At 33.2% G+C, this 27,904-nt stretch overlaps 1 protein-coding gene across 2 annotated transcripts in view; it reads right to left on the bottom strand.

The window, feature by feature from the left end:
• Positions 1–27,904, bottom strand: part of RTTN (rotatin) — an 80,596-nt gene that overhangs the window by 22,462 nt on the left and 30,230 nt on the right. For both annotated transcript variants that reach the window (XM_074576545.1, XM_074576546.1), the window contains exons 23-37: positions 27,504–27,572; positions 26,945–27,133; positions 25,655–25,894; positions 25,012–25,156; positions 23,144–23,298; positions 21,717–21,936; positions 19,761–19,889; positions 17,324–17,431; positions 16,540–16,698; positions 15,292–15,363; positions 11,759–11,951; positions 9,250–9,332; positions 2,680–2,791; positions 1,751–1,949; positions 564–654 (exon numbers count right to left, since the gene is read on the bottom strand). In XM_074576545.1, coding sequence (XP_074432646.1) covers positions 564–654; positions 1,751–1,949; positions 2,680–2,791; positions 9,250–9,332; positions 11,759–11,951; positions 15,292–15,363; positions 16,540–16,698; positions 17,324–17,431; positions 19,761–19,889; positions 21,717–21,936; positions 23,144–23,298; positions 25,012–25,156; positions 25,655–25,894; positions 26,945–27,133; positions 27,504–27,572 — 2,164 coding nt within the window. The remainder of the gene's footprint in view (positions 1–563; positions 655–1,750; positions 1,950–2,679; positions 2,792–9,249; positions 9,333–11,758; positions 11,952–15,291; positions 15,364–16,539; positions 16,699–17,323; positions 17,432–19,760; positions 19,890–21,716; positions 21,937–23,143; positions 23,299–25,011; positions 25,157–25,654; positions 25,895–26,944; positions 27,134–27,503; positions 27,573–27,904) is intronic.

The raw sequence follows: 27,904 nt of genomic DNA, 5'->3' as shown, positions 1-27,904 counted from the left end.
AATCTGAACGCAGAGCAGCAGAAGCTTTAAAATGGTGCTGTGCCATGACTATAGTATGGTCTATATGTTATATTTATAGAGTTAAATTTGATACAAAAGTATTTCCATTGGCAGTAACCCTACAAGCTTTGTATAAATCAAAATTGGTTGAGAACTATGTAAATGTCTGCAGCATTAGAGATAAAGCAAAGCAGCCAGGTTTGTTGTGGAAAATAAATATGAAATGTGTCAGTAACTGTATCTGGCTGGCTTGTACTTCAATACAATACAAAGAAATTCTATGACATTATTTCTGTAACTGCTAAACTCAATTTGTGTTTTTAACCCACAACTGTTCTCATTTTCAGGTTGATGGTTCTAGGTATAGGTCTAATATGGAAATTAATTGTTCTGTGTTGGATATAAGACATTTTAGTTTCTCTTAAACCTTGTCAAAAGCACAGAGATTCACATGAAAGTACTGTATAGCAGTATGTCTGGACTATGTTAATGGATCTAGATTATGCAAACATAATTAATTTAATAATTTAAAAAAATTATAAAGTAACAAATGCTTCTCTAACCTGAACTTTTACATGTTCTATATGACATGGATGACCCAATGGAGCTTTCAGTTCCAAGATACATCTCTCAACCAGATTAGCACTTACAAGACTAAAATAAAATAAAGTGAGTTGGTTAGAAATATGCTTGAACAATTAAACATTCTACTAACTTAACATTCAATAGAAGAGAACATTTTAAATAGAGTAAAAATAAATTATGAAGCACTTTCTTAAAATAGTGGGGTTTAGCAGTAAGTCTAGTGCAATAGCAACTATAGTAGCAGTAAGTTGTTTCAAAATAGACTAACATAAATTCCAATGGCTGTTACTGCACTAGTAAAAATTGTTTGGTTTTATTTGATTGCTTATTTTCTTTGCTGTAGAAGAATAAACAGCTCTGTAATAGCATAAACTGTATTCAAACAAGGTGGTGGTTTTTTGGGGGTTTTTTGGTTTTTTTTTTTTTTTTTTTCATTAATTGCAGCATGAATAGCAACTACAGAAGCTCTTGAAAACCTTAAAAAGAACTGAACTAATTTTCATGCTTCACTTCAGGACTTCCAAACACTTTCTACAGATGAAAGAATTTGTTACGATGCAAGTGGAAACATGAAATACAATCTGAAGACTATTTTGAAGAGGCTCCTTCTTTAAAAAAGAAACAAAACACTAGGGTCTATCATGCAATACTTTCCCAAATCTCACAAGCATTTTTTACTCTCTTTTCGTGTGACAGCCCTTGGCTCATCCTCTAAATATTGCATACCATTCAAAGAAGAGAAGAAAATGATAAAATGAACTGAAATGATCTGCAACTCTGAATACCTGACTATATAATGTACTCTTCTACTAAAGAAAAAGAAAATATTAAAAAAATTACCCCTCCAAAAAAGATGACTAAATGGCCATCTAGACAAAACCCTAAAACATTACCAGAGGAACACAGTGGTCCTGTAGAAGACAGACACCACAAATGGCATCACCAATATGACTACCGTTTGGGGGGGGGGTGGTGTCCAAATTCTTTTCTTTTTGTTCGTTGTATTATTAAAAAAAAAAAAAAAAGCCATTTTTGAACACTTCAGAAGCAAGAAGTGATCAATATATTTAACAGTTTTGGTAAGAAACACTGGTAGATCTCATTTCAAACTTTTCACCTCTATTGCTACACCTTGTTTGTAGTTCAGCAGTTATTGATCTCATACCTGCTGAGAGCTGTCAGCAAATGTGCTTGTTGAAGAGCAATTCCAGTATCTTTTGGTGTGACAACCAGCAGATTGTGCAGAAGGCTGCAAACAGCTGACAAAAGGGCAGGTGTGACTACAGCTCGCTGTTTAGACAGAGTAGCAGACACGGGAGAATCGTGTTGACTTGGAGATTCTGTTGTGGTTGTATCACTTTGACCTAGAATGTGTTTAATAAAAAAAAGAAAAGAAAAAAACCACAAAAGATTAATTGGAGCAGTTGCATAACACAAATTGGTTTTCCTTTTTCATAAAATATCCAAGTTGCCTCCACATTTAAAACAGTATATTCTGGAACAAGAAAAAACAACCAAGGAATCAGTTACAGGAAAAGTGTTATTTAAAATAGTTCTGAAATAAATTGTTCTTTCTACAAGGCACTAATAATCATTAAAGATAAACGGTAAATTTGGGAAGATATAAATCTTCACTTCTCTCCTTAGCAGAAAAATATTTTATATTTGTAGATATCTCTCTCTACATACATCATTTTATTATTTTTTTTACATTATATATATTTTAATCTTTCTACATATAAAGACAAGTATATATACATCTCTGTGTGTGCGAGCACGTGCATGTACATGTATGACAGCTTTACCAAAATTGAATGTTTTGAAAGGGTGACTAGATGACAGGAATAGAACCTTGGTCTTGAGTTACATTTCAAGTCATAGCAACTATTTTCAATTTCTTCTGTCAAACGTATTTCACCCTATTTAATTTTGAAGGAAGTGTTTCATGTTTGTCTTCCAAAACAACCACTAGAAGCCTCAATGGTGATTGTTCCAGCAATACACAAGCTTCATATGCATTTATAAATACTGGAATATGGACAGGCTAACACATTGTGTTCGTCATTATGCATACAAGCTCAAAGTTTGACTTACCTTGTGCGATAAGCCGATCAACTACAGTTTCAGGAATAAAACTGGTTGAATTTGTTGGGACTATTGCCTGAAGTTCAGTAGCACTCCCCAGTGATGGTGATACAGACCGAATCTAGAAACACATAAAGGGATCTAGTTGATTACAGCTTTTATAGCGCAGGCTTCTACTTATATTTTGCTTGAAGAATGGGGTGGGGAAGAGGGAAAAAAAACACCAACTCACCAAAACCAACAAACCCACAAGACCAAAAACAATGTAAAAATTACTGTTCAAAACACATTTAATTAGATTTTGCTCACTATATGTACATATAAAAATTATAAATATCCAATAATTGAAACTATTGAAAGACGTGCAATATGAACAGTCTGAAACATTTCAGTTAAAAACTGATCAATGCCCATCTTACTAGAAATTCCTCCTCTTCATCCTTCTTTTTCATCCATATAATTGACTCAATCTACATTTGGACTAAGATAGAAAGGCATTACTGAAGCATTTAAACTCAAATTTTTCATGGACTATTTGCTCTACTGAGAACATCAGCACTTGTCCATTTGTACCGGGACATGCTCAGATAAAAATATCACAAGCATATTAGTCATCAGCCAAAGTTGAAGTTCCAAAGTCTTTCCAACTCCGTGTACTTATCTTAGTCCTGTGATCCTTACGTGTATTCATTTCATGGTGAAGATATGAGATATTGACATGACAGTAGATAATTTTGCTGTCATACTACCATGCTCCTTCTACCAATTCTACATTATGTATCATATTATTAATTTTGCATGCTTTCAAAAGTTCTTAATGCTCTTGCTACTGTGTTTAAAACCACAAGCTTGAGATCAGAAGACCCAGAGTGTCCATTTTCATAACATGCTTTTGTGATGTGACAAGACCTGGAACCTGTTTCAGAGTATGGAATAAGCATCTGCGATGTCAGGTCACTTTTCCACTTCTGTTTTTTGTTTTCTATCTGGAAAGTTCACATCAGATACATTTTCTTCGAGAGAGTCACAATGCAGTGTAAAAAATACAGAACGTTAGGGAACCCAATGAAATCCTGAAACAGTCACAACTTGGAGGATGTTTTCAGACTTTTCCTCACAGTGAGCTTTCTAAGGAAGACTGAAATATTTCAAAGCTTTGCTTTTTAAAGTTTTATTAGAATATCAGCTGGAATATTGACTAAGGGAAAATCAAAAAGGGTGGAGGGAGGAAATCACAGATTACTCTGTTCCTAGCTATTTTATTCTTGTAGTTAGGTCACTGCTTTCCAGGTTTGGCTTTGATTTACGCAGCAGCATCTTGAGCTACAGAAACTCTCTAATTTGTCTTTTCTCATCCCCTAGAAGGTTTAGCCCCACGTCTCATCGCTCATCACTTAGGTTTCTATCAGTACATCTTCATTTGAGACCAGAGCCCCTGCATGAGCAAAAGGTTGCCATCTCAATGTTCTAACTCCCCTCTCTCCCCTGTTTTCATCTGGTCTCCCACTACTGTTCATCCTACAGTCTTGAATCTTTCTCCTCAAGGCAGAGAGTTACTGCAACACAGAAGACAAGATTTGGGATGCATGTCTGAAACTCAGGATTCACGTATAGCTTGAGTCACAAGCACTAAGACATGCTTGGCTAAATAATTTTCTTGTTAGCAAAATGCAGTACCAAATTGTACCGACCAATTGAAATTCAAATTCTGTTTAGATTATACAAATAAAACCCACATTTGCCAACTGAAATAAATTATTTAAAGTTTCATGCTTGCTGATTTAAATAATTATTAAGATCCATTATTTATATTAGAGGAAATCAATCTATCTCGACACATGGTAAATTCTGCATTTATTTTGCACTATACTTCAATTCCAAGCATTCTAATAAATGCCAAAAAAAAAAAAAATCACTTACTTTCTTAAAAAGTACAAACCCCAAATTTAACTCCTAACAGTCCATATGGCTCTTCTGCAGTAAGAAAAGCCCTAAAAGTAATTCTTACTATGCTTGAGAGTCATAGAGTCATCTTGAAGATATTATGATTTTACACAAGCTTTCGCATATTAGTAAATAATATCTTCTACATTGCACAACAATTCTTTCTCCATCTTCTAAAACTGTCTAAACACTTTGGGCAAAGAAATAAAAATAAGGTCTTAGATATGTTAAAAAAAAAAAATCAATAAAAGCTTTATCTGGCTAGAAAAATATCAGCTTCCTGCACTGACGGAACATTTATTGGTAATTGCTTCACAGTGTGACATGGGTTAAAACCAGAAATTTTCTGCTATCTTAACTGAAAACATACAGTAACGCAATGGAGTTGTTTCCACAATGCTCTGCCTTCCAGGAAAGAAAAGGTATTACTGCTTTCATAAATCACCTTTGATAAGGATGAACTGGGCGCCTGAGACATAGCATCTAGTAAAGGATATTTATTTCTGCCACCGTATTCTTTCGGGGAGCAATTAAGCGTTCTGCTGCTTAACATTGAAACAACGGACTTTGGAAGGGGGGTTAACTGAGGAAAAGAAAGGGTTGTGTGTGTGGGGAGATGATGACTGCAGATTCGAACTAATACAAAAGAATACAAAAATTGTCCGAGTGGAAGGTACAGGAGAAATGTGAGGGTTTTGGTATTTATCTACTAGATATGAATAAAAGGTCTTTTCTTAACCTCTAGTATAAAAATCCCTCTGGCATTGCTTTAATAGGCTTGCAGTGATTAATTCTATTCAGTTCTCTTTTCAAAGGTTTAAATCACTTAACTGTATAGCACTCTGGTAACCATGGCTCCAGAAAATAAAGCACAGATTTTTATAAAATAGCAAGAAGATTTCATGGAAAAGAATGGCCATGACTTAAAGCTATCTGTGAAATGTCTGTAGATCTTTAGCCTGCACCATTTTTAGCTCAAGTTTTTAAACAACTGCTCATTTTGCTAAGCTGTCCTGGGCACAGTGCAGCCCTAGTGTATTTATGCACTGTGAAACAAGTTGGTATTTCCATACTGATTGGTGTTCTCAATCATATGTACTAAACACAAAACAAACATGTTGGTTAAAATAACAATTTGTTCTCTGTAATGATAACCTGAGTTAATGTTTAAACTATGAATTCTATACAAGACACAGATTTTTAATCTTCTCAGAACCAGACTTTTTGCAGTAGCCACATTCCAGTTTACAGGAAAATAAACTTGACAAAAATCTGTAATCACTGAGATCTTAAAGACACTAACTACATACGAGTAGTACATATGAGTTAACAGAGCACAGACAATCCAGCCCTGCTGCTGTCTTTTACATGACCTTGAATCATTGATTTCATTCCCACATCGCCATTCTTTACTCTATAAAATGGGCAAAATTGTACTTGTGGCCTCTGCAAGACCTCTGAGAGACTGTTTTACATCCTGAAGTAAAAACAGAATAACTGCTGTTATTAATGTACTTGCTTTTTAATTTTCGCAGTTTTACTTTCTGCAAATTAGGAGAAAAAATGTGGATACAGAAAAAAAGATGAAGCCAAAAGGTAATTTAGATACTATTTTCACTTAAGGTTACATGAACCCTGTGTGAAACCAGCCTTTGATAGCAGATAGCTCAATTAAAGTATTGATTACATTAAGTCTAAAAACAGAGAAAACTAATAGTATCTTTTTCTTATTGTCAAAACTATTTTCAAGTATCAAAAAAAAAAAAAAGCCAGCAGACCGTTTCTCTTCACAGAAAAGAAATTCACATAATCCAGTAAAAATATATCGCTTTTGCTTCTGCAAAGATCTTCAAGATGTGGTTTACTGAAGCAAAAAGCAGTTTCAGCTTCCTAGACTGACATTCATGAAATGAATGTATACGGACATAGTCAGAAGAACGTTTTTGTTTTTGTTTTTTTCCAGCGTTATTAAAATATTAGAGAAGAGCTTCCCATAGAAACAATTCTACTTGGTCTGACAGCTGGTAACTCACAATTCTTTGTGGCTTTTGTCATCAAATCTGCACCATACACACACACAAAAAATTTTTCCTTTCACTAAGACCTGCAGACTCCCTTTCATCTGTGACGGGGCAAGCATGCCATCTAGTGGGCTTGGAGTAACTACATCTTCCTGGTACCATCAACATAGACTAGAGACAAACTTTTGGTAATGACTTCATAAATGTATTTCTTTTTCTCACACACCAAAATGGAAAGCTTCGGGATAAACTGTAGGAACATAAAATGTGAAGTTATATAGGAATAAGTTGCAAATGCCTGATTTCAGAACAAGTTTGAGTTTCAAAAAGTATTTCCAAACTTTACTAGATAGGCACTTAATAGTCACTAATTGCTTTCTGAAATACAGTTTGTATTTAGCCTCAGTTCCCCTCCTCTGTCTTTCTTCTCCTAATTAATACTGGCATTGGAAAATCAGACCTTTGTATCTTTCCTTCCAGCTTGGAAACCGATCATCTGTAACATCATCACTGGTATTTTTTTAAAGATAAGAAACTTCGTTAATAAAAACAAGAGTTTACAGCTGCTAAAAATATCCATGAAGGACAAATGGAAATTAAATTAACTTCTATAAATGACAATCAAATTTTTTGTGTGAAATCTTCATATGTATCAGGGGAAGAAGGAAAAAAAAATAAACAATAACCACACTTGAATAAAACTGTCTTGCATTTGCTGTAAAAGCATATATCTTAGCAAATATGAAGTCTACAACATCTGGAAGACTGATATAAATGAGTGTTTCTTAGTATTAGACTCTGCTTTCCACTTTAAATAATTAGTTGTCCATTTGTTAAATAGAATTGTAAAGCTATTCCTTTATGTTAAACTATGATGCTACTTCACACGTATAAATAAAAATACATTAATTTGATCTAGTAGTTTACAAATTATTTTCAAGCTACTGAAGCTGAAGACATTTCATGTAATGAACTCTTCAACTCTTCAGGAGAGCTCAAGCACAGCTTTAAGTAGATTAGACACTGAACCCCGATACGAATTGCTGAAATTTAACATTTCCCTCAAGTAACATGAACAAAAAGAGATGAAATTTGCTCAACTTTTATTCCTATAAGAAATTGGTACTCAATTTATTCAGTAAAAAGCTATTTGGAGACAACTGCTTTTCATTAATGTGAGATTATTATGTACGTGGTTTATTAAGCAATATTCATGTTAGCTTTATTTCCTGAGGTACATGCACTTTAAATTATTTTAGTTTCAAATATTCAAATTTGCATATTTGTGTTTAAAATAACCCTAAGGGTTCTTGGGGGGGTTTATTTTAGATAAATGAAAATCAAACTCTTTAATAAAATTTCTGAAAAGATAAATTTTAGCTTAAAACTGGAGTATACTTTTTCCTCAATTATTAAAAACATGACAGATAACAGTAACAGTACTAGACAGCAATACATTTACAACAGAGTAAAAACAGTAAGGAAAAATTATAATTGCGAATTATTTTGAGACGAGATTTCAGTACTGGCTTTTCTACGTCTTTATTTTTATCATGATCCACATCAAAACTGGGCGTAACAATTTTAGTCAATAAAATAAGACAGTAAAGATACTGTAAAGAGTTGTGCTTTATCAGGCTTTGTCATATCAGCACACCTGTCTAACAGAAAAGGAACTTCTGAGCTATGGTACTATGGCTTTCATATTACATTAGATAATTATTCATAAATCAAAAATTTTTGAAGAAAATATAAAATTATAAAAATGGATTTCAGTGGAACACATCAAGAGTTTTCTTGGAGTTATGCTGCAGTCTTTGAAAATATATGATTTTTATCAGGTAACTAATGGATGTTATAAAAGCTTCCTCCACAGCTTGAAGTGATGTTGCAAATCTGCTCTGGAACTGGAAGAATGTATTTCAATTTCTCTTCCTTTGCATTTGCCATCTTGAAAGACAGCATATGTTTACAGCCTTTCATTGCAGTAATCATTCTAGCCAGAAACAAATTTTTCAAGCAGCCACCTGCTTTCTCATATTTTTCGTGTCTATTTTGGGTCTTGCAAACTCTTGTGCCCCTTTCATATTTTATAAAAGCATTTTCAGAATCCAGAGTTTATTATGACACAGAATTTAATTTTAACCTAATGTACTTCTGTGGTTTTGATTGATCCAGTTCTGTAGCTGTGTAGTGTAAATATAGGTTCACTCTGAAAGGACAGTTTGGATAAAAACAGCAGAAGCGACAACTAGAGATGGAGATGACTGCATTTTGTCAATAAAGCCAATTACAAAGTAATCTTTAGGGAATATGTCTTTCTGTGAGAAGCTACAGAATTCAGTACTGCCTTATGCATTTAACTAGTCAAGATAAGCTACCTTATTTATTTTTGCTTAGGTAAATAGCCATAAAAGATTTATTTAGCATATTAAAGCTACTTAAGGCTAAGTTTCAATTTAGTTTCAGCTTTTTAATTTTCAGTTTAATTTCAGTTTTGGCTTGTTGTTTGTTTGTTTGGTTTTTTTTATACCTTTGTAAGAGTGGTAATTTTCTTCAAAGCATTTAATGAACAACTTCATATTTAAAATAAATAGGTTACTCTGCAAGTTACCATAGTTTCAGATGTTGACTGAGAATGTGAAGATCGGCTTTGACTGGATGGAGCCTTCCAAAGATTAAGAGAATCATCAAAATCTGTAGGAAAAGTATAAAAAAAAGAACAAAAATCAAAATTGAACCAAAAAAGTTTTCTTTTTCATTACCAGAAGACCAGCAGAGAACATAACACGTTTTTCAAAGTATTGTTTCAGTGAAACAGAAAAGTAGCCAGCCGCAGTTATCCTTCCGAAAAGCTCAGAATACAAGTTTTCACACATTGTACCTATTAGTCTTATCCAGCAAATCCCTTGAATAAACAGAAAATAAATAAAATACAATTTTCAGCTGCAACATAAAATAGTCTGGAAAAAGCTACATTTTGCTCAAACTGCAGTAGCATAGCTTTTAGTCGTTTGAAATAGTTCAGATTTATTTTTATTTAAAATGTAATAGGACAAAAGTATTGAAGATACTGGGGTCTCACAGCACAAACATAATGAACAGATGTGCTCTTCTTCAAAAAACTTCAAGTTCACATCTTAAGTGGAGTAGTTTCAAGAGAACCCATATTCATAAATATAATGAAGACAGAATTACTTTGTAAATCTGTTTCACAGTAAAAAGTGCCAAAAGTTTTATAGTGCAAGTCCTGGTTTTGAGGATTTCATATATATGGAAAAGAAAACAACAAAGATTATACAGATTCTGAGTGCAAAACCCACAAAAGTAGAAGTCCTATACATATCTTGGCTAATTACTAAACTGAGATAACTAATTTTATTTTTAACATAACTTTGCAGATGAGTTCTTTTTATATTCCTGAAAAATGTGAGGAAAAAAGTGACAAAAATATTTTCGGGAAGATAAACCCAAGCGAGATATTCTATTAAGAGATGAGAAAGGACTTATCAAAAAGCAGAAACAGGTCATTATAGATAAACAACACAATTCTGAACCTATGAATGAAGGACATACAAGCCTTTCAAGCAATATAGTTTTAGAGATGGAGCAAACATTGTCCTGTCCTCCATTTTTAAATAAACAAAAATTTTGTTTCTTGTTCCTGAAGTATTGTAAGATGATTCTTCCTCATATTTCAAAAATGCTGGAAAAAGACCTTTTTTTTATTTATTTTTCAATAAACTGATAAAACATATATAAGCTGTTCACTGAAAAGTTCTACAGTCCTGGAGTTTGAGCTACTCTTAGATATGATATTGCATCAGCTAACAGAACTACCAAAAGGCACAAAAAAGAGGACCATGGGAGGAACGAAATGTGTTGGACTGAAAAAAATAAACTTCTAGATAAATAAAGGAGCCACAGAAGAAACTGAGGATTTTTATGGCTGGAATTTTGTATACTGCTGATGTACTTCTCTGATAATTCAGTGAGTTAACCAAGAATATTTCTTCTCCTTGGTTCTGTCAAAGTCATAACTTAGGGGAAACAGCATTCTTCAACATAAGTTTAACAGAAGCAGACCTATAAGAACTGTTTAAATCTGTAGCTTTACAAGATGGAAATACAGAAATGTAGGTACAAAAAAAAAAAAGAAAGAAACCAAGAAGTATTAACTTATTAGTTTTCCCTCTCTTGAGCATTTTTTATTAATTGAGCTCTCTGAAGAACTTCCTACCTTTCCAAACTTAAGTTCATACTACATATTTGAACAAGAATAGGGGTTCCCACAATGCATCATACTAAGACTTAGAAATACTGTTCGAAAACAATTAGTCAACATAAGAGTTAGATCTGAGATACTCCAAGGGTATATATACAGAGGTTAAAAAAAATAAATCAATCCAATCTGAGTATTAAATTTGATAAATCCGTGAATTAAACTGTATCCGTCTTAGAATGCAGCTAACTTCAGCATATTATACAGTCCACTCCCACTCATGCATCTTTGTAGGTGAACACATCAAGAAATAGGAGTCCCAGAAACAGTCCACACATTTCTTTTTCCTAAACTGTCATTGTACTGGTCTGTCATAAAGTCACAACTCTGAGGGTGGTGAGACACTGGAATGGGCTGTCCAGAGAAGTTGTGGATGCCCCATCCCTGGAAGTGTTCAAGGCCAGGCTGGATGGGGCTTTGAGCAACCTGGTCTAGTGGAAGGTGTCCCTGCCTAGGGGAGGAGTGTTGGAACTAGATGATCTTTAAGGTCCCTTACCACTCTAACCATTCTATGATTCTACGATTCTAACTGTAAAAAGTATTTCACCCCCAATATTTTGCAAGACAATGTATCTCAGAACCAATTACATCTTTTCCATTTGTAACTTTTCGAAGATGTAAATAACAGCTCAGAACTTTTTCTGAGATATGTTAAACCAGTGACTTATCTATTCTTAGATCCTTAGAGCAATATTTTGACTTAAAAGCATATTTAAGTTCATGGTTTATATGTTCAAGTTCTGTTCCATTTTTAGAAAGAATTACTTGATATAAGTTACTCAAAACTAGAAGTTATTAAAGCAGGTTTAAAATACTGCAAGATTACATTAACATCACCTACCAGTTATACCACCTTTTTCTATTATGAGGTTGTCTTCCTTGGAAGAATTCAAATCAAACATATAACATCCTAGGTAACAGTGTTTTACCATCTGATTCACATGTTCATAGAATTGGCAGTGATACAAAAGGGCCTTAAGTGCAGGTTTTCCTGTCTGAGAGAGGCCAGATTCTTCATCATGTACACAGGGACCCTGAAGACATGAAATTAATAAAGATTACTTCTTTAAAGGAATCTTTTACATAAAATAAACTGTCAAAACCCCCCAAATGAAGCCTAATACTGTGTATGTGTGTATACACATAGCTGGTTTACAGACTGTAACAAACAGATTCTAAAAATCAAATGTAGATTTTATTGAGGCTGAGCTAAATCATAATATTGTACAAAAAGAGCACTGATTTAGCAAACAGTAGTAGCTGTTTAGCTCCTAAGAAATTTGTTAACAGCTAAGTAGAAAGTCACAGAAAGCTGTAACTGGATGGTTTTAATCCAGCGTATGCATCAGAAAACTTTACAATTTTCATTTCTCATTTAATTCTACTTACAGATATCAACTAATGCAAAAGTTTTCTTTAGAAAAAGAGCACACTTATACTAAGATAAGAGCAAATATCCTGAAAAGGTCATCCTGTTCTAAAGTATACTGCCATTATACTACATCTATCCAAGTCAATCTACTATGATAAAAGATTTATTTAGAAAACAAGACATAAAAAGAAAGAAATTCTCTTTGAAGAATGGTTTTCAGTCATTTCTTTTTAAATAGTGACTTCAGGGAAAACTTTCTGAAGAAGTGGATTTACACCTGAAAAGAAAGACTTCATAGTCTTTTTTCAAATAAACAGTTTGATTTGAATGCCTTTGTTACAGTATTTCTCCAGTGTTTTCTATGGTAACAGGAGAAAACAAGAAGTTTTATTAAGCTACAACATAACCTGATTTAGAGTGACCATAAAAATTAGAAGTGTTAATTGACAAAAGAACCCAGACTGAGAAAAATTCAAATCAATTAACATTCAGCAAGGCAGTTTTAGCAGGCATCTTGCAGTACTTCAAAAAGAAACTAGTTAAAATTACGGAAAGAAAATTTGCCAGTGCTAATTGGAAACTTTCTTTGGCAGTCAGGAAAGAGGCAGCAGTAGATCAATTGCAAGTAATTTCAAAAACACTATTTGTCCCCAAGAGGCTCTAGATCTCATCCAACCCCTCCATTTATACTGAATACAAACTTATGTTCCAAGAAAACAAAACAAAACAAAAAACAGATCAATTAGAAGCAGTAAAACTATTCTGTGTTACAGGGTAAGTTATAACCAGAGTTTTGGGTGGCTACTTCTCATTCTCTTTGGTCTCTGTAATAAATAAACAGACTATTTTCACTATTTGCCTTTTATGCCAATTAATGGAGAATCAGATATGGCAAACAGTTTGAAGAAGAATGTAGCATTACAGTGTAAACTGTTTATGATGAATTATAAAACTGTACTCATACATTGTCAGCAATATAGACTGTATCAACTACGACAAATACATACTTCAAAAATTTTGTTAAATTTAGTCAAAATTTTACTATTCAGAACGGTTTTGGCCAGTTAAAAAAGTTATGCCAGATACTTCATTGTACAAGAGGGGCCCTGAAAGAGTTACTCATCAATTACTTTCAGGAAGTGTTCCGACTTCAGCAATCTTCATGCAACACAGTATGTTGCAGTCTTTACACAGATCAACTAGATAACACCAACACTACAGCCATTCTCATGAAAATACTGGCCTACAAACTCTAAGCAGCCTTTCCTTTTCCAGTCCTATTTGCCTAAGGGATAAAACAATAATGTGCTACTTTGGCTACAGTACACTATTCCTACTATTCATCCAGACCCACTTAATAGCTCTCCTTTGAACTTCCTTGCATTAAGGTCAACATACAAACTTCTTATTCAGGACAAGGGAAAAAAAGTAACTCTGAAACACAGAATTTGATCTTGGTGGTATCTTACAGTTTTAATTGTTGTTTGTATTTTCCACAGTTTTAATTTACCAGTTACTATAAGCTGTTGTTTGATAATATCTTTCAGCATGAACACTTATTAAGTGATGAGCAATTTCCATTAAATTGCACTTCTTAATAAGAATCACATTGACTCAAAGCTTCTATTAATTGCACTGGAATTCATCCAGAATTCTGCAACTGGATTCAATTTTTTGTCACCTCACCATAGTTGTTGAAATGTTTAGAAAAAGACTAAAAAGCAACTTTAAATAGAGTCTGTATTGACAACTTGCAATGGCTGTCCCTTGTAAATCCCCTGCTGTTATAAATAGTAATTCTTTAAATTCAGACTGATGAAATATAAGAAATAAGCAATAAGAGTGAAACAAGGGCCAGATTGTTAAGATTACTTGAACATCTTCCTTTATGATTAGATGTAAAGGAAAGATAAGACATACTGTAAAATACAGCTCTACAAGAAATAGCATAATTGATTTTGGGTGCAGCTGAATCATAGATAACTTATCCTAGTAAAATAGGAGGAATATCTTTCAACACTAACTTGATCTTTTGCAGAAAGGAATAGATAAAACAGGATGTGGTTGCAACTGCACTTTTCTTCAAAAAAGAACATACACTGTTTTCATATAGGTACGATCTCACATAGTTGAAGGAGCACGATAGACAGAAAGAAGAGGTATCAAGGCCACAAAAATTTGAAAAATGGGGAACTAAGATGCAAAGATCTTTATGTACAATGAACCAGACTTGCTGAAAGTAACATGAGATGACTGATGATGACTTGGGACTGGAAAATCTCCAGGAGATCTTATCAGTTTGCATAAATATCTGATGAGAGAAAGTAAAGGGAGAAAGACTCTTTGCACTGCTATCCAGTGACAGGACAAAAGGCGGTGAGCAAAAATGTGAAATACAGGAAATTCTATTTAAACTTAAGAAAAAAAAAAAAACAAACAACTTTTTCCCTGTGAGGGCAGTCAAACATTAGAACAAGTTGCCCAGAGAGGTTGCGTAGTTGGAACTCCAGAAGGGTTATGTTTTTAAGACTCATTTAAATTGATTGAAACAACAAGCTACTTCATCTTTCTTTGGAAAGGATTGTGTCTCATCACTTACATTATTTCTTTCAAAACTTTTTATAAACATAACATTCTCAGAATTCCTTCTCCCTCATACCCCTCAAATCACGTTACATTCCAAGTGTAGGTAAAATAAATGACCAATTTCTATCTTAAAACGTTAATGATACTATGTAAGTAAGCAAGTTTCCTAGGAGCCTAAAGATATTACATTCATGAAATGCAACACATATATAGAAATTAACATTAGTTATTTTCTTCAGCTTGCTGGAATTTTGAAAGAAGTTTGTCTATTCGTATATTTCTCTTTCCAAAATGTCACTTTAGACAGATAATTTTTTAAGTTTATATTTTATAGGTATACTAACATAATGTTTTATATCAAATAACGTCTCTCTAAGACGTGATGACCTTTCTCATGAAGTGTAATAGTCACTCACTTGCCAAATACAATCTTTCACGTCTTCTGAAGGAATTGGAATCACAAGGAGATTTTGTAGAATAAAAGCAGCCTGAAAGAAATGAAAGCATCAATATTGCCATCTAGCCATCACAGTTCAAAAAAACCACATCAGATTGAACAGCACAATCTACATATTATTCCGTTGCTTCAGATATATGTTGAAAAAACAATAATTAGAAGGACATAACCTAAAACTCCCTCAAACTTCACTTATGACAGATGTCATTAGGGCACGGCACAAGAGAAGGCTGGTAAGAAAAAAAGACAAGGAAGAGATAGAATAGAAATCATTAGGAAACAATTATTTTTAATATAAAATACTTTCATCACTGTTCCAGTACAGTCAATCCTGTTGAATATAAGCATTACATAACAAGAAGTATTTGAAAAAAATCCCTGAGCAGGAAAACATAGGAACTGCTTATGACCTTTCACTCTATTGTCCTCATTATTTCTTTTTTTTACTTACTACAAAATAACTGGGGCAATGTGGGGGACACATTGGGACACACAGAGACATGCGTTCCAAATATTTTCCTTTCTAAATACATGGCATATATGTTTTTCTACTTTATATTACACACTTTTCACATGTATATGTGTATGGATTGAAACTGCTTTTTTCATATTTTGTCAATCTTTTGTTAACAATTTGACGCTTAGGAGACTACTAAAATTATTTGGAAGTTAAATAAAAATACGAAGCACGCATTCTCAAAAGCATTTTGCACAAATAAATTCAAAATATTACATTGGAATATGTAATTAGTTGAGCAACGGAGCTGAGAAGAAACTAACCCACTATTTGTCACTGTTGTTCTTGTTGTCATTGGAAAAGAAGAAAACCTTACAAAAGGTGCAAAAAACATGTACACAGTTTAAATACAGTATTATATAGTTCTATGTGCTGTTCTACCAGAGTACAAACTTTCAGTTTAGTGCCTAGGCAAATTAGATTACTTCATGTCTGCAATGAAGAGATATTTACTACAGATCAGGTGACGGGTTTATGAACACCAAAGTGTTCACAAAGTGAACAAAACAGCCACTAAAGTCTGGGCTAAGTTGTTACTCATTAGCAACGTATTTGTCTGCCTGAGTAAGCCTTAGAAGTTTTTATTAGTTCACTTGTCTTGCTTAGATGATTTCTGCTTTTACACTGGTCATCTGTATTTGTTCCTTCAAATTGACAATATAAAAGAGCAGAAGGACACAAGAAACATACCTCCCTGCGTACCATGCTACATTCAGACTGGTCCAGAAGGATGTTTATCACTGTTCCCCACAGCCCTCCTGAAATGTTCTGGCAACTTTCTGCTAAAGCAATACATCCTATTTCAAGAGATGTAAGGGCTGATCCTATTCCAAGCGCTGTAAATCTGACCTAGCACATACAAGCACAACACAAAGCATTATTGGTACAGCAATTAGCAACACATATTTTAAGTTATTAAGTTCTATCAACTGAGTCTGGAGCTTAAGGGAATTAATTTAAGAAGTAACAACCTTTTTTCTTATATTTCTCTGGCCCCATACTCATATTCACAACTATTTGTACATAAAAGTGACAGAATTAATAGAATATATTTTTTTAATACTTAAAAATACTAAGATAACTTTCAATATTCTACACATTTTGCCATCTAAAAGTAGTTCCATTTTGCAAACTCATATAATTTAACAGATTGGCATCAAATACATATGCTCTAAATTCATGTAAATGTTTCTGCTTTGCAGCTAAGTAACAGAAACATCAATGAAAACTGACTATGGATCACGATCATGAGTGACTAATGAAAGCACATAAGACAGAAGATGTAGATAAGGATTTCTCAGAAAATGTTTATATGGGAACATTCTCCCTAACTTCACTGTTATTTAGGATATAATCAGTAACGTTTTAAATAGTGCAAAACAATAGTTTCATATCAAATAAAATAATGAAACAAAAATTTTGCAAATACCTCAGGGTCAAAATAAGATACCAACTGAATGTCGCATTAACTAACCTCAGGGTCTCTATCTACCCATAAAGGAACCAGCCATGCCAGACCTAGCTGAGAAGCAACTTGTTCTTCACTGTTATCATAAGGCAAAGACCAAAGAGTTATCCAGTCCTGATTAGAAAACAGAAAATAAATTAATAAATTATTTTACAACTCCTTCAATGTCATGCCATTCCACTAGCAGTCTGAGCTACCGATTACATACTACAGCACTTTAAATGCACACAATACTGATATATTCCAAGAAAAAGATTTTGATTCTGTCTCTGTAAACACATATTTAAGCTGCTGACTTCACCTACTGAACAAAAGTAAATTTGTCTCGTCTTCTTCATAGAATTAGGACAGCAGTGCTAAAGAGAAATTAAATATTTTACTTGAAATACTGGGAAAACTAGTTTAATTCAAAATTTACTCCTTGCATTTTTTAATTTTGCTTATTATTAACATTATCTGTCTTTCTCTCTTATATTATAAATGTGCAGAAAACTATCAAATAAGAACATGCAATTATTTCTTTGATCATAATTCATTCTTTTTCTTCATGCACCTGCCATTAAATAAAGTCACAGAGACTACCACAGACTACCAAATTCCATGAAATCATACTTGACTTGGGAAATTAATTTCTTTAGTTCAGGTTTAAAAAAAAAAACAAAACAAAAAAACCCAAAAAAAAACCCCAAAACCCCCAAAACATACCTGCAAAGTGCTCTGTTTAACCATGGCACTGCAAGAACAATGCATTAAGTTCAAAATGAATCATGATACCTAAAATTTTAGTATGTGTCTTGTGACCATCTCAGTCCTGTATATTTTCACACAATAGATAACTGTTGTTTCATTTGGATCAGTGTATTTTCCATGGATCTTCTCAATATGCACAATATTAATTATGAAAAGCACATTATTTTTACAATCTTTGAATTTGGGGAGGGAGGGCATTAACATACAAAATGAAATACAAAACATAGGTCAGCAAAGCAAGACCAATGAAATGATACCATAGCAAACAAACAAAAGGTTGCAGCAACTCTAGTCCACCCTAAGTATAGGCTCTATTTCTCACGTACTCCTACAAACATCTGTAAGTACCTTCTGTCCATCAGGATCCTGAGCCAAAGGATCTTATGTATGACTTAACAAGGTGCTGCTTCTCATAATGTAGAACCATACTGGTTCATAGTACTGCTAATGAGCGAAAATAACTTGCTTTAACTAGTTTTAATTTCAAGTCATTAGACTGTGCACTTTAAGTTAGCATTAATTAATTTAAAAATCATAGTTATCCAGTGCAACTCTCGTATAACACTACTTGCACAGAGAAGACTAATTTTGCATTTCTCTTTCTGTAAGATTTAACACTAAATCACACGATCGCAAACAATGGCCAAGATTTAAAATTTCTTTGAAATTATAATTTGTTAGTACATTTTAGACAGTAACACTGTTGCACACACAGATTATGATTTATAGCCACAAAAAAAAATGCCACTGATCATTATGCTACTATACATATTATTCTATGAGACTGATACAAAAAAAAAAGTCCACTCCTTCATCCATGCATTTATGATCTAATTCTTTGGAGGCTGCAGTTCCCCTGCAATTTTAATAAACTTTATCTTGAAGCAGGAGTACAGAACTGAAGAAACAGACATCTAGAATTTGGAGAAGCAGGTATACTGCTATTTCTAGTTACATATGTACTTGATCATATTGAAAGGTATTCACTTGTGGCTATCGCAGATATTAACAAGAGTGGATATTTTTTCCCCGAAATGATTACGCTAAATTGTTGAACTTGCTTTAACTGCTTCCGGATGAAGGCCATTTTTTTTAAACTCTCAAAAATTTACCTCTCAAAACACACACATGGGAACAAAGCACAGATGTAAATTTTGCTAATAAGCAATGATATCTCCTTTTATAAGCAAGACAATTTTTTCATGTATACATATATACTCACACATACGAAAGAATACACACATATATGTTACATACACATATATACACGCATATATGTTAAAAAGCCTGTTATCTATACAATAATAAGAAATAATGCTGTTATAGATCCTTAAATTTATTCATCCTACATAAAATCCTGATTTTGCATATTTTATAAAAAGAAAATTATACCTTATTCTGATCAAAGGTCTTTCTAAATCCACAGAATTAGGTGCAGAATGATTTCAGTAAGGTTAGAACTGAATCTTCAGCTTTCTTGTATACTATACTCAATCCTATTCATTTATCTGACATTATATACCACAAGGGATTACCTGATTATTTTTTTTTTATTTTTACTATGTGCTGCAAATGTAAGACGACATCTTCCTCTACCACATGTGAAAATCCATCATTAAAACTTTAGCAGTTAAAATATATCCATGCATACCCCTCAAAAATTACAAGATAAGGACAACTGTAATGCACTCACTGTATCCTTGGCTTGGGCCATCATTTCATGAGATAAGTGAAGCAAGCAGAGAACCGTGCTTTTCGTAACACCTTTTCCCATGAAGGACATAGCGTTTCCTCCCCATTCAACATAAAATGATGAGATGACCTAGGGATGGGGATAGAAGTTCATGGTAGCTTCATGGTAAGCAGTATAGAGGTAGAGTACAAGCTGTCCTACATGCTACTAAATCATAATTTAAATTCATGAAAAGATGGCAGATTTTTAGCTGAATTTTAAGAATTTATTTATTTATGAGTCATTCAGTCATGTGATAGTTTCCTGTATGGCTAAACCTCTGAAGTTCAACATTTTTTATTCCCTTCAAATGAAGAATGCAGTGGAGCTTAACAATAAGCACAATATTGAATAGAAAACTAAAAGTTGGGTTTTTTTGATGGAAACAGTCCATTTGCTGTACCAATTTTTTTATGCTATGTTTGGAATTAAAAATATAATTTCTTTCCAGAATTCTGTGTTCAAGAAAAAGTGTCATTTATATCTTTTATTGTGATTTGAATTGGAATAACTATATCAGCCTTCCATATCAAATTCTAATGAACAGAAATAAAGGTCACTGGATCATAAAGTAAAATAAACTCTCTGATCAAATATCTACTGATACATGTTAAAATAAAAAGCATGCTGCTTTCAACAGAACACGACCAAAAATATTTTTTTTTAAATTATAATCTTAAACTTACACTTCTAGACATATTTTTCTCCCCAAAGCATGGTGATTTAAACCTTGTGATTTTTGCTGCAGTTCCTTCTTGCAGTGTCCCACTCTACAGGAATTCCTTTCAAACCTCCTTTTTCCCCTCCCCCCCAAAAGCCCCCTACATTTACTTTCATATTTAGGCCGAGTAAAACTGCATAATTCTTCTGCACATAGAGCTTATGTATCACCAGTTGATTTCATTCCGTAACATTTATTATGCTTATGTCCAGTAATAATTTTTCTTTCACATGACAACATTTATAATATTGGTGCCATTTCTAGATTTCTAGAAGCAAGTCTAGAAATCTAGTTTCAGTCTAGATTTCAAACTGCAGAATCTAATAAAATCGCTCTAAAATATTTATTTCTACTTAAGAAATCTTGTAAAGTTAAGACTTCCCCCTAAAAGACTGTATCTTTTTTTCCATCACAGATATGGTTATCATCTACATACAAACTTTCCTAACACTTATCTGGTTGCTATTCATATCATTAAGAATCACAAATTAATTAAAACTACTTTAAGACTTTTTCAAGCCTCTTCCAATGTAACAAATAGATTTTAGTATTTTAAATTAGAAAGAAAATTTCTAAAGGTACCTACCTTACTGAATACTTGTGAAACAAATTTTAAGATGACCGGAATTTTCAAAAGATGTAATTTTAGGTGCAAAAACTAATTGCCTATCACACCCATGGACTTAGCAAACAAATAAGAACACTCAAAACAAGAATGAAATTTTGGCTTCCCAACAACTGCAGCATCTTGCATTACATCTTTCCTGCTTTCTCGGTATTAGTAACATGTCTAATAAGTTCCTGTTCCCCCAGACCCCCTTTCACAAATGGATTTTGCCTGTGGGAGAAGATCTTGGATTTTTCCTTATAATTTTTTTTTTTTTTTAAAAAAAAGAAAAATAAAGCACACCAAACCCCCACACAGCTATTTTTCATCTTGCTTAAACTACAGCCACTTTATATTGCCTCTTAAATAGGGGATGAAAGCACACGCAATACAACCTATCATTGTAAGTGCAGATACACATCGCTCAATCTAGTCTCCATATTTTTGCTATTTACTTAGCAGAAAAAAAGCATCTTTCCCACACCTATTCCTAGTGATGACATTCACTAAAAGTACATCCTAAAAATTATAGTGTCATTAGTTATACAGCATTCAAACCAAAAGCTAAGTTATAACATAAGCAACTTGCCTCAAGAAGACCTGTTAAATATTTCTTACAAATTGTGACGGGTTCAACTGCAGCGGAGTAGGTACTCCAGTCTGGAAGGGCAGTAACATGAACCATTCCTCGTAATGTTCTCTCCAGTGAAGGAAGTCCATAAAAATGCGGTGCATCCGTTAGCCTTAAGCATTGCAGCAGCTTCAGAGCCAGCTCGGTTCTGAAAGTGCCAGCAAGTTCCAAGCCCTCTCTGGTTTAGTCGACAAAAAAATAAAAAAGAAAAGTCAACTGCCAACATGAAGCTATTACAATGAATCATTTTACAATAGGCCAGTGCCTCATTTTTCTTACTGTCAGTCTATGAGTCTCAGCATCTCAGTTAGTTACTGTTGCCTTACACAGAATAATATAGAATTTGTCATTTCTAGCCTCACCCAGGTTCTGAAAGCATAATATTGCATCTGATTATAACAGGGCTGCTTAACCAAAATAGGACAAATTAAAGATAACTCTAATTATTAAGAAGCATGTTGAATAAAGAGAGATTGAAGACGATGGATAACATAAGATTTGCAAAAGCTAGTAGCTACAATTATGCTTTGTCTGGTTCAAGAGACAAGTTTAAAAATATTTCCTGCAAAATATCATCAACCCAGAATTAAGGTAGACAGAAAATACAGGAGTGTGAGATATAACTAGCAGGGATTTCTATAATCTTCCCCTTTCCAGCTGTCAAAATTTTTAGAAAACTAATAACTGCGTGGGAAGAATGAAAAAGCTAATATTTTGAAAGTATCTTTACAAATAGTTATGTTGTGGCACTTAAATAAACAAATGTTAGCTTAAACTGCAATTTTAGTATCTCTTAGAATACACTTGGAAGGAGAGATTTAGTGTAGGAAGATGTTATATTAGAAATTCAAAGGAAAAAAAACTAATAGGAATTAATTTCTGTGTTTGCCTGATTATCAGAAAAAGGTTGGGACTTCATCCTCGAAGTAGCTGTCATAAATAATCACTAATGTGGACCGATATATTGTATTAGGCCAAAAAGGAGTTCAATGAAAATAAACATTTGTTGATATTTCAAATATTTCAATGTTTTACTTTGCTATAAATAAATGGCACAAAATCAACCAAGTTATCATTTGTTTGTGCAAATTTCCAGCAGTGAAAAAGAAATAGCCCAGCTTCTCCTTGCAATCAGTTTAATTACCATTTGCTGAAAAAGTGACCGCTAGTACATACTCTTCCAAGTTTCCCGGTTAATTTCCTAATTTTGCTGTGAATAGGTGTATCTAATGTTGATCTTCACTTCAAGAGGACTATATTCCATTTTTACAGTTTAAAATGATAGAGTCATGATGTAATTCTATTCAAATTCTGACTGAGATACAGCAGCAGTAGGTATTATGATCCCCGTCAGAATTATGCAGGCAGGTCCATTTACACTGTACCTGTCAGCCACTGACACAGAACAAAACAACAACGTGTTAAAAAGACGAATGAGTTCTTTATCCAGACGCTGCCTGACAGCAGTCTGTATTTCATCTATTTCGTCCCGCACTTGGGATTCTGATCGCACCAAGAGGTCCAAAAGAGATTTTGGCTTCTGAAAGAAAAGAATAAAAATACATTCACATAATGCATTGTTTAAATCCTATTTTAATTCTCACACTAAAGCCATTTTTCTGTTGAGAGCTTGCAAATCACATACATTATAAATCACAAATTCCATGATCACTTTATTAAGAAGTATTTCTGTAAAAAGCCCAGCAAAAAATTCCTATAATTACCAGTTACTTGAATCTACTAAACATCATAAAAAAAAATCTACTGCTAAGGCTTTTAAAATCTCCGGCATTAAGTCATAATACATTGTATATTGAAACATGAAAGAAAAGTCAAAGTTATATACAGCAATAATTTGCAATAAAAAAAAAATAGATCACAAAACCAGAAAACACATAGTAGAAATATTAGTTCAAGACATACCTTGTATGTCTCAGTTCCTTGAAAGACTTAAAATCATTTGATAAAAAGACTTTATATTAATATAATGAATGGGCCATACTTACATAATTTCATGGGATTCCCAGTTAGCCATATAAATTAAAGTACCTGAATTCTATAAGTAATTGAAATGAAATCTACTAGCATTTTTTTTTTCATAAACATTTAACTTATATTTTAAAATGGGAAAAACACAAGTGAATGCAGACTTTACATATGAACTTAACATATGATATCCCTTGTAAGAACATAAATGATCTTGCATGTGGGCAGTATGTCCTCGCTTTGTGAAGAACAGTACTTTCCAAACTTCTAAAACTGCAGCCATCACTTTTTTCTTTGTCATTGATTGTTTTTATACAGCAAGATCGGATTATTATATTTTGACAAATGAAAGTTGTTTTCTGCTGCTTTATGATGTTAATTTCCTATTTGTTTTTATACTTTCCAATTTTACACATCTTACTGTATAGAACAAATCTCTCAAATAGAAAGCACAAGAGTCTAGAAAAACTGAAAAGAAAAAAATAACATTCTTTCAATATTGTACATGCATTTTAACTACAGCAACTGAACTGTATGCTCATATAATACCTTCTTCATACTTATAAAAATATTTTATCTGGACATTTCATAACCATTTAAAATCAAAACTGAAGTGACAGGCACACGGAAAGCAAAAATTTCTGTCCTAACTTTTAATTCTTTTTCTTAATGCAAGACAGATGATGTTCATTTGTATCTCTTTGCCAAATAGAAGGTTCCAACGCACCTGTATGGAACCTCATCCTTTAAGTTATATAGACCATACATATGTAGTTACGTATCTAAGCATATATATACAGCCATATATGTATGCACACACATATGTATGTATAGTTATGTAGTTAACTATATCATTTAAGTATTTATAGTTATATGTAGATATAGAGCTCTGCATAGAGCAATGCATAGCTAACTATAGTTATATGGCTCTATACAACCATATTACCATAGTTAACTACACCAGAGCAAGGCACACACAGATAGAGGTTTGCTTTTGGCAAATATAGTATTTGAGTTTAGAGAAACAATTTGTATAACAAGTAAAGGAGAGAAGGAAGTTTACTCTTGTTCAAAGTTACCTTCCCCAAACACTAAATCCATAGCACTGACCCCAAAGTAGCAGACATTAATACCACAAGATCTGCTATTTCTTGCTTTTGTTTAGAGAAGTCATTTTCCTTGAGGAACTCAGAAACAAACCAGTCAACCAGTTCAGAGTTATATCATTTCTTACAGTCTACAGCTAACTTCTTAGGTATATTCTTACATTTTTAAGCAACGATTTCAGGATCCACTTTAGATGGTCTGACTCCAAACTTGATCTCTGCTCTCTAAGCAATTTGTTTAAAAATCTTAAAACATCTACTAAAAGCTTCTCATCCTCCACAGAAGCTGGAAGCACTTGCAGAAACCTGCAATGCAAACAAAAATATTTATTTTCATACTTGTAGCACATTAAAAGACAGTTTAAGGTCTCAGCCTAATAGGACTGCAGTCATCTGCAAATGTGGAATTATAGAGTAAATACGTATATTACATATATTTACATATAGCAAATATGGAATTATATTAATTATGTAATTTAAATATATGATCTATAATATATATTTAAATGCTTTTACATAAAATATTGACTATATTAAATTATTACACTTATATACTATTATACCTTTATTGTGTATTATTACAATACAAAATTGTTATGTCATGTTGTCACTGATGCTCTCCAGGAACTTCCTGGATTGCTTATGCCCTGCTGTGTTGTCCATCCAGCAGAGGGAGCAACTTGTATATATCAGAATCAAAGGTGCATGTACAATCAATTCCATAAATTTGAAAATATGAAAACTAGGAAATTTACAATTTTAGCATCATAATCTTTAATGGATTTCTGTAGTCAGTATGCTTACCTGTTTATTGCTTTTTGCCAAACAAAGCGCTTCAAAGTGGTTCCACAGGACCCAGAGCTGCATTTTAATGCAAGTCTGTCATTCAGAACATAAAAACTAAGCCTAGTGAGAGCAGCCCTAACATCCCTGTGAGATACTGCCTGAATGATTGAATTAAGACAATCCTGCAGTCCATAGTTTGTGTGAGTTATTTTGAGTATAAGGATGTCTTCTGAGGATAGTTTTAGTGAGTCTAAAAATCTGAAAAGGTATAAGAGAAAAGTGATTAATAGCCAGTATCTTTACAAACTATTTCAGAGTGTTGACTCCTTTGCTTCCCAGTTCAAATAAGACAACAAAACATAAATTGCCTTAAAAAATTTACTTTTGTTAACCAGTCCTTTTCTACTCCTTCCCCCCTCCTGCCCCTCCTCCAAAAAACCAAAACCCAACAACAAAAACAAACAACCCCACCCCATTTAAATCCTGAGCTGCTTGGGTTCTTTGGAAAAATGGCACCTCTCAAAAAGTCATTTGAAAGGTCCTATTGCTTGTAATAAACTTTTCCTCCACCCTATTCTAAATGTTGGCCACTTGGACTATAATATTTTCCTGTTTTCTTTTTAAGGGATTGCTTTAGTTTTGCATGAGGCAATGGCTTAGAACCACACTGTTTACTAATAAAACTTGTATGACCCCTTAAAGGACACAAGCAAAAACTGAAAGATTGTCAAGATGGACGGAGATATAGATAGAAGCATTTCAGTCCTATTAAAACAAGAATCTTCTAAGACATTGAGTTCTGTATACAGAATAGTCTCAAAGAGAGAAATGATGCTTAATAAAGAGCTAACCAAAGGATGTTAAGGGCATTTTCTTCATTATCTACTATAATGCTTAGTATTGCCATTAAAAAGAATGATTATTTGAAATTTAAAGCCCCAAGGAAAGAAAGAGAAAAAGTCATATAACCATAAAGGGGGAAAAAGACAGCCCCCTAAAAAAAAGCCACAATGACTACAAGAAAAACAGCCACAGAGCACATTTAAAGTTGTCTGAAATGAGTCTGACCGTCAATAGAAGTTGGATCAAGCTCTAGACTTCATTTATAAATGCAATTTAGGTAAAACATTAGCTGTGACAACGTATCTACAGCCTCTTGGGATGTGATCCCTTACATTTAAAAAGACAGCACTCTCAAATCAGTAAAAACTTGAACTGCTGTTTGAAGTTGAAAACCTATTTAAACTTGATGGAATGTTAATTTATTTGAAATACATTGGGATTTAAAATCAAGATAAAATGGCTCACGTTTCTGCTTCCTTCTCATAATTTATCAGCTGCAATAGGTTTTCAATCCCATGATACCACGACAGATTCCAAGCCATCTTAAGCATATCAGACACAGGTTTCATAGTCAAGTACTCAGAAGACAATGGCACCACAACAGTATTTGGGCTAACTACATGATGAGCCGTGATCTTGACTGGGAGATGATACCTAAAAAAAAGAAAAAAAATTTTTTTTTTTTAAATTAATGCTCTATCAGACCAAGCTTTTAAATTTGCAAATAAAGTTTTTGAAACTCCTCTTCAGAGAACAAAGACTTGGAGAAAAAAATCATGTTTAAAAATGAGGACAACTTTGGATTTAACACCAGATGTTTCCTTTATTTCTCCTACCTCGATACTTCAGGAAGGACAGCAAACGGAAAGAAACAAAGTTAACTCTAAAAAAAAACAAACAAACAAAAAAAACCAAACAAACCCATAAACCAAAAAAAAAAACCCACACCAAACCAAAACATCCAGCATCACAACCCCCAAAATCCACCTCCCACACCTACCAAAAATAAACCACCCACACATACCTTCTAACAACAGCAACAGGTAAACTGAATGCAGGTAGGTCAGTATCATTAATAGTTATGCCATCAGCCCTGCAAAAGATTAAGTTATAGCTGTTATTCCCTATTTTAAGCTTCCATTTTCTACTAATGTTATACTTATTATTTCTTTATTATTCAGTTTAGCTGTATTTTCTCCTCCAGCTAGCTCTCTAGTAAGCCATTGATGAATAATTTGTATTAATAAATATGATTCTGCAACGATTCTTCATGATTATGCAATATTAACAGTTCTTAGACCCCAAGCATAAAGTATACTTGTTGCAGATGTACTGCACGTAAAAATAAAAATTAACATACCAAAGCACATACTTGTTTCCTTTTTTCTATTAAAGAAAAAATATGCATTATAATTCTTTTCATTA

Source organism: Larus michahellis, chromosome 2 (genome assembly GCF_964199755.1).
Source record: "Larus michahellis chromosome 2, bLarMic1.1, whole genome shotgun sequence".
NCBI classification, from domain to species: Eukaryota; Metazoa; Chordata; class Aves; order Charadriiformes; family Laridae; genus Larus; species Larus michahellis.
This window is presented reverse-complemented; position numbering and strand designations above follow the sequence as displayed.